Consider the following 7,460-nt stretch of genomic DNA (forward strand, 5'->3'; position numbering starts at 1 on the left):
GTAAAGATCTGGGGATTTGGAATTACTCTGTTTGTTTTTTGTTTTACTGCTTTTAGTCATATAGGTGAATTCAACTGGGGTAAAATCTTACACTTTTGAGTTCAGATCTCTCGGCTTCGTATAAAAGAACATGAATTATTTTTCATGGAAGGGTTTAGTTTTGATTTGATCTTTAAACAATTAGAATCTATGATTTTTTGCGTTGTACCTCAGCTGAATTTGAAGTGGTTGTTTCATTTAGTGTTTATCAGTTAGCAATGCTGATCACGACTAGGTTTTAGGATGCTTAATAAATTTAAGCTGAACACTTTGCATTTCTTATTTTAATAACAAAACTAAGCATGGACTGTTGTCACCATTAGTTTTCTGAAAGCTGCTTACCGTTATCTGTTACCTTGATTGTTGTTTTATTTCCCGTGTGAATTTTTAGCTTCTTGAGGTGTTTTTCATGGTCTGAGATGTTGGTGCATATTAACGTGTTAGAGTTCGGTAGTATAAGGATTACAATTTCCTTAATATCTTGAGCTCTCGAGAGACTACAGTTCAATGCAAGAACTTTTTGTTCTCATGAATATTTTTTATTTTAACATGCTCATAAATGGATATTATATTGGCCCCTTCCCTCAACCCCCAAAAAAATCTGGACTCCATTTATTCCTATAATTTTCTCAAGTTCTTTGGCTCGTTTTCGTACACATCTTTTTAGTTAAATATTTGTGCTCAACTAGCAATGTTTGATTTCCTGCTGGGTGAATTTTTTGCCTTAATGGATGCTTTTTGCTGAAGATATCGTGCAATCACAAGTGCCTACTATCGAGGAGCTGTTGGTGCATTGCTTGTGTATGATGTTACGCGTCATGTTACATTTGAAAATGTGGAGAGGTGGTTAAAGGAACTCAGGGATCACACAGATTCAAACATTGTTATCATGCTTGTTGGAAATAAGGCAGACTTGCGTCACTTGCGCGCTGTTTCTACAGAAGATGCAAAGGCATTTGCTGAAAGAGAAAACACATATTTCATGGAAACTTCTGCTCTGGAATCTATGAATGTGGAAAATGCCTTCACAGAAGTTCTTAGTCAAATATATCATGTCGTCAGCAGGAAAGCTCTCGAGGTCAGTGATGATCCAGCGGCTTTACCTAAGGGACAGACCATTAATGTTGGCTCTAAAGATGATGTTTCTGAGATAAAGAAAGTTGGCTGTTGCTCTGTTTAGAAAGAAATGCAACTCCATTTATTCTAATGTAATCTAATGTCCATGTGGCCGGGGATTTTCCCATTGAACCATCGACTACATGGATTGTTCATTTGTTTGAACCAAAACTTTATCCCTATAGTTGAAGATTTTGTTAATTGCAATACAAAAATTTGTCCAAATCAAGGGAAAGGGATCTCAATTACTTAAATCATTTTTTTTTTGTCCGTGTCTTCTTCATCCGCAGCTGCTTCAGTGTGTATTATCATAGTATTAGCTCCTTAGAAATCCCTTACATGAGTTTATATTTGATCTGTATATTTTCAAATTTACGCTTGTAGTCCTGTCCTTGTTCTCTCATTGTTTTTGAGTCTTTCACTTCAATGAAAAATGTATTCAATTTTCGCTACTGCTGGAAACTATGTTAAATCAAATTACCCGGCCTTCCTCTACTGTGTAGGCTCCTACTGGTACTTCTGCTATTTTTTTTTTAAAGGTTAGAGGATCACTTTTTCCAATGTTCAATTTCATAAATGTCCCCATTTAAGTATGAGTAATGTTATTCATGGAAAGTGGAGATGATCGCGGTCTGTGTGGCAATGGAGCAATTGTCATATTATTCATTAAAGATGAAACGCATTTTTCTTTGAACAATAATATTATTTGTTGTTATTGGTGACATCATCGTGTTTATTGTTTAGAAGACATTTAAGATAGGTCCAGTAATATTGGGTTGATGTCCCTACATTTAATTGAATCTGTCATTTATTATCATTGTATTGCCGCATGGGATGATGATGTCATTAATGATGATATAATGTTATTGTTTTTAATCACTTAAACATAGATGATCATCACCATCATCACTATAGATGAATATCGTTATTCTTTAACCATTGAATGATATGGGTATTTTGTCAACATGAATGCTTTTCCAAAATTTGACTAATGGGTTTTTAGGCAAATACGAAGATAGAAAATAAACAAAAGAAGAACAAGATATTCCTGAGGCTGAGATTGCATCAACTCAACTGAGGGGTCGAGTTGAAAAACGTTTTCAAGTTATTTTTATTTAAGCATCTGTTTTACACTCCAAATACAATTACACATTATGACCACAAGAAAACTAAAACCCACGACATATTAACCAACTTATTGCTACTACAAGAAAATATAAAACACAACCAGCCAAAATTTGAGCAGACTGGTTTTCTACACAGTTTTCAGGGCTTCTCAACTGTCCAGCTCTATCTTCCTTTCAAATTCTCTTCCAATTCCAGCATTCATTGCCTGTTTAACTTCCTTCACCAGACGAAATTCACGGACTAAAATAATATACCGATACAGTTTATGGAGAACTAGTTCTCAACGGTGGACCAAGAATTTGCAGCAATCCAATCAAAGGCAATAGGGCTCAAGAAAGCATCTGGTATGCCGAAAGAACTAACCAAGGCAAGTGCTTGTGGTCTGATTTCACTGCAAAGTTTTGCGACTTCTTTTCTTACAGCAGCAGCATTGTCTGTTGATAAGTACCCGTATCGGAGAAACGCAGCGTCTTCTTCAAGCGTGACCAGCACATTAAGCGATCTCAGAAGACCCAATATATTCTGCAAAATTGTGTGAATTTCTGTTAATCCACTGCTTTTAGTTTGTCCATGCTACTACCTAAGACTCTCATTCCGGTGAAATAGGCTGAGAAAAGCATGTGATTTTCTTATAGGCATTTGCTAAATAAAGCCTCGATGTAAGTGAAAAGTGTAGATACAACATGGATGAACCAATTTACAATGCAAGGGCGAAATTAACTCTTAAAAGACTCAAGTTTAGTTCTAAATTAGAACTAAATTTAAATCAAAGCAATATCCAGTACATAGTTTTTTATTAATTTATTTCGTGTCTTTCTTGGGGTGGGGCCGGGTGGGGGTGGGTGGGCAGTGTTGGTTGCATATCTTGGCCCCAAGAGCTCAAGGGAAGGCTGGGGAGAACCTTCGATTTGAGGACCGCTGAGTGAGATTTAGACCCTCGACCATTAAACCAACTCCTTACAGACATTGAAAGAAAAGTTTTCCACATACCTTAAGGGAGGCGTCTGTCACATTATTCTCTGCTTCTACAGCACTCTGCAAAATTGCACGGTCCGAGAATGCTATACCCAAATCTTCGGCAACCTGATAACTCTGCAGGAATACAATATATGTAAACAACAAAGAGCCTGAGACAGAGAGAACCTGGATGGGGGGTATGGAGGGACTCCAGCATTGCATCTTATAATTGAGAAGTGTTCTTACCACAATAAATGCAGACTCTTTACTTTCACCCTGTGCTTGGTATTGAGAGACTTCAGCAGCAAAGCGGTTTAATAAATCTCTTTCTCTTAGGCAGAAGATATCATTCTGTCACAGACCATTATAATTCCCTAAGAGATTCATAAGAAATGAATAAAGCAGAAACTCATCATTACCTGAAATTGAGTGCTCCTCAGGGTCGAACTGATAAGCTGAGCAGGAATAACTGGGCTTGGTCTGTTCATATGTTCTAACCCAAACTCCTTGAATGGTTTATTTCTCTTTTTGGCTTCCACATACTCTGCCAGCAGAGCTTTGCAAACCTGCATCAAACGTGACAGGCAAAGATTTGAAAGCTCCGTAAAACCAATAGCTTGATGAACCCACACATGGGAAACACGTTTCATTTTTAACTTAACATTTTTTCTATTAATGTCAGTCGGGTCTATTGCATTAATGCCAAACAATGATCAGTTAATCATACCTGTTGCATAAGAACATAGTTATCACCCTCGAAAGTAGGCTGCGCATCATATTCACATTTCAGTTGGCCAATTCGATTTTCTGTCTTCATTCCTTGCCCGCCACAGGCTTCACGGCATTCCTTTATCATATATAATGCAATATAAGGAGGCAAGCTTATCAACGACTCAAAAAATGCTTAGCTATAATGAACGTGTCTACCTGAAGAGTTCGGAGGTTATGCCGAGTCAGAGCGGCCTTGAATGCACTGGATACAACATGGATGGTTTTCATCAATTGAGGACTCCTCTTCAAGTACAACAGTTTCAAGTAGTTACCAGCAAAGCTCATAGCATACCTGCAGCAATAAAAAACAGCTGTTTTGGTTTTACAATATTGTCAATTCTCATTGACAAAAGCATATATATATATATATATATAAAGCTAAACAGCATACAGTGCCGCCAAATATCAATATCATGCTGAAGTTGAAATAAATGATTTCCACAGGATAAAGTGAACTGTAATTGCGCATCTACCTTAATTATTAGTCATGGAAAATGAAAGAAGGATGACAAATTAGGTAAAATCTTCTCTCCCAGTAGGAAATTGCTTGAAAGATAATGCATGACATCTGTAAGTGATTGTTGACTTGTCGATAAGGAAACTGAATCTCAAATATGACAATGGGATGTAGCACGACAAAACTAGATACACATAGCTCAAATGCACGATGGAAAGCTCATACATGAAATAGTACATGTAATTTTTCACTCACGCCAATTATTCCAACTTCTGAAGCTAATGTACAAACTTACGTCTTGGCAAGAAGAGGCAAGAGGCGGCGCTGATGACTGGGGTAATCAAGCAAAAGGAGTTCAGGACCATTTGCTGTGATTGAAAATGCTCTCCTTGTCAATGCATATCTTATGGCGATTGCTAAACTAATCTGATGGCAGAAAATTAAGATCAGATATCAGTTAAGACTTGAGTAATCGTAGTTGGATATTGCACTCTCCTAAAATTATAGGAAAAATGTTAAGACAATAGTGATCACCTTCACAGAGTACACTGCACTAACTGCGATAGCTACTCGTCCAGATGTCAAAGGAGCCAGGAACGCAGCAAATCTCTGAAGATAAATCAAAGCATGTGAATTTCCACTGAATAGAAAATTAGTGTAGAATTGGTTAAAGGAACAAGCAAGAAATTGATCCATAAAAAGCTATGAATAAATTTGCTTCAACACATTTCTCAACAATCTCATGTCTTCTTTTCATTAGGTTTATCGATCATTGCCAATTAATGCTCATGGTGTAAGTAATTATCAACAGGGGAAAAAAAAATTAAAAAAAAACTGTAGCAAGACATAAAAGCATATGACCCTTGATAAAGAAAAATAATAAGGTGAACAATTGCTCAAGCATCATTAATAAAGATTAAAACAGCAATTGACTAACACAGGAAAAGGTTAAATAAAGAAGCATCATACCTGGTCTGGGTCCTTTATTGCACTCAAATATTTTCCACTGGGAGAAACATCAGCAACTGAGTTCAATATATTTTCTCTAGGAATGCGAAGATTGTCAAACCTGGCAAATATAAAATGATGAACCCATCAGATCACACTCATTTACCAGATAACGTAAAATTTATGGTTCATGTACTCACAAAAGAGAATCATCTATACCAGATTCGACCGTTGTCAACGCCATTTAAACCAATCTTATGACCACAATCAGCAATCCGAATATTGGGACAGATGTTACCATTTTCATCTCTGATCTGGGCGATAAAAGTATGGACGCCTTGATTTTTTCCGTCAATATTCAGCTGAGCGAAAATTACTGCATGTGTCGCATCCTATGAGACATTCAAGGGAGAGCATGATATTGGTAAAGTGAAAAAAAATAAATATTAAATACCAAAAATGACTGGAAATGAAATCAGTAGTTGGATTGAATGATTACGTTAGCTGCAGCACCAATCCAGTACTTTTGAGCTGATTCAGATGGAGTGTTGATTACAAACTCTCCCGTTTTTGCCTCATAAGTTGCCGTTGTTTCAATGCCTTGAACCTGTAAAAATTGACTCAAAATGTGTTGGTAAGTAAAAATAGAGGATAATTCTGTTGACAGGCCATATGCCTGATGCTAATCAATAACGTTCTATACATACATTGCTTCCATGCCCCAATTCTGTCATGGCAAAGCATCCTTTAATCAAGTAATTTTCTGTAGCACTCAACCACTTATCGTGATGTCGCTTTGTGCCAAAAAACTGGATTGCACCACCCCTGGAATCGTCAACAAGGAAGCAGTTAACTTGATACTGTTTTAAAATAACTTAAAGCACGATATAAAGAGAACTCCAATTTAACTAGTTTCAGATACGTGCTCAAAAGACGACTCAAGAAACTCAACCATCCACTTATTAAACATGAGCTCAGTTAAAAGATAGATAGAAATGGTAAAAATTATAAAATTTGCGCCACAAGAAAATAATTATACTAGTCAGGTCCTACTATTTGCTCCACCATGAAGAATTCTAAATTCAAAGTAATTCCTTTTTTTATTAAGCAAAACCCAATATTGGGATTTTTCACAAAGTCATAAATGCAAGTTATGAAAACTGTGACTGAGGCCGGGAGGCGTATGGTACAACTACAACTTCAAAAATGTAAGTACCTCAATCTGTCAAAATTGCACGTTTTCCTAATTTAAGAACTATGAAATACATTGAAAATCCCATCAAAATGACATTTATAAACCACAAAAATACCATCAAACATACCACAATAAGAAGTGCACGCCAATCTTGATAGCAAGAGCATAATCAAAAATCTCAGTAACCTCCAAAAGAGCAAACTTTCTCATCTCAGCTTCAGGTCCTTTACCTGTTAACCACCCCTTGAACACCCCACGATCCACTAAATACTCAATTCTCTTCATAGTCATCTTTCTTTGCTGCTCCATGGAGTGATTATAATCCGGCGCCACAAATACTTTGCCACCCCTTAGCCTTGGATTGAAAAGTTCACTCTGTATCATGAGATTAAAAAGCCAGTCCCTGTCACCCAAATTGTGCCCATCCATCAGTTTCCTCATTGAAGTCACGTCGAACGAAAAGGGTTGTTCGGTAACTTCCGGTGGCACGTAGCTGACGCATGGTGAGGCGGAAATTGTGGCGGTGGTTGCACGGCGGTGGTTTTGAAGGTGCCCGCTTAAAATTTGGGTTCTGAAATTAACATTTTCCATAGCGTTGAATTGCAGAAGATATATTTTTGAATTATGTCTCCAATGCTTTACGTTAAATAGTGGATCAATACGCCGGCATGGGGAGAGGGACGTAGTCAATGCACGCGCACAGAATATGTGTAGATGCACGCGAGCTACAAGAAGCCTTTTCTTCCATATTCAGTAGGGGTGGCAGCTGGCCGCCCTCGCTCCTATTCGGAATTTTTAGGAGGCGCCGCCGAAATTCTTATTTATATGTTTTGAAAAAAGAGTAGGGAC

The 7,460-nt window shown here is 37.3% G+C and overlaps 2 protein-coding genes across 2 annotated transcripts in view; one reads left to right on the top strand and one right to left on the bottom strand.

Moving 5' to 3' along the window:
* Nucleotides 1-1,409, top strand: part of LOC111371909 (ras-related protein RABA1f-like) — a 7,661-nt gene extending 6,252 nt beyond the window's left edge. The window contains exons 3-5 of the mRNA XM_022994061.1: nucleotides 65-79; nucleotides 214-274; nucleotides 787-1,409. Coding sequence (XP_022849829.1) covers nucleotides 65-79; nucleotides 214-274; nucleotides 787-1,219 — 509 coding nt within the window. The 3' untranslated portion in view covers nucleotides 1,220-1,409. The remainder of the gene's footprint in view (nucleotides 1-64; nucleotides 80-213; nucleotides 275-786) is intronic.
* Nucleotides 1,410-2,204: 795 nt separating this feature from the next.
* LOC111372099 (acyl-coenzyme A oxidase 3, peroxisomal-like) lies at nucleotides 2,205-7,329 on the bottom strand. Its single transcript, XM_022994269.1, has 13 exons — nucleotides 6,739-7,329; nucleotides 6,124-6,241; nucleotides 5,916-6,023; nucleotides 5,636-5,808; nucleotides 5,438-5,537; nucleotides 5,003-5,077; nucleotides 4,764-4,894; nucleotides 4,168-4,303; nucleotides 3,968-4,087; nucleotides 3,660-3,806; nucleotides 3,487-3,591; nucleotides 3,274-3,375; nucleotides 2,205-2,805 (listed from the first exon to the last, which is right to left on the bottom strand). Exons 1-13 carry the CDS (start codon nucleotides 7,200-7,202, stop codon nucleotides 2,557-2,559), a joined length of 2,028 nt encoding a protein of 675 aa, XP_022850037.1. The 5' UTR covers nucleotides 7,203-7,329; the 3' UTR covers nucleotides 2,205-2,556.
* Nucleotides 7,330-7,460: the final 131 nt, after the last annotated feature.

The sequence above is a fragment of the Olea europaea genome, chromosome 23, assembly GCF_002742605.1.
Source record: "Olea europaea var. sylvestris chromosome 23, O_europaea_v1, whole genome shotgun sequence".
In the NCBI taxonomy this organism is placed as follows: domain Eukaryota; kingdom Viridiplantae; phylum Streptophyta; class Magnoliopsida; order Lamiales; family Oleaceae; genus Olea; species Olea europaea.

Bases quoted from the DNA above. Each gene is read 5' to 3' on its own strand.
- LOC111372099 (XM_022994269.1), bottom strand. From the start codon at position 7,202: ATGGAAAATGTTAATTTCAGAACCCAAATTTTAAGCGGGCACCTTCAA. The intron at 5,809-5,915 runs GTAATCATTCAA...AATGTCTCATAG, and splicing joins GGATTGGTGCTGCAGCTAAC to GATGCGACACATGCAGTAAT. The intron at 3,592-3,659 runs GTAATGATGAGT...GGTCTGTGACAG, and splicing joins TGAGGAGCACTCAATTTCAG to AATGATATCTTCTGCCTAAG.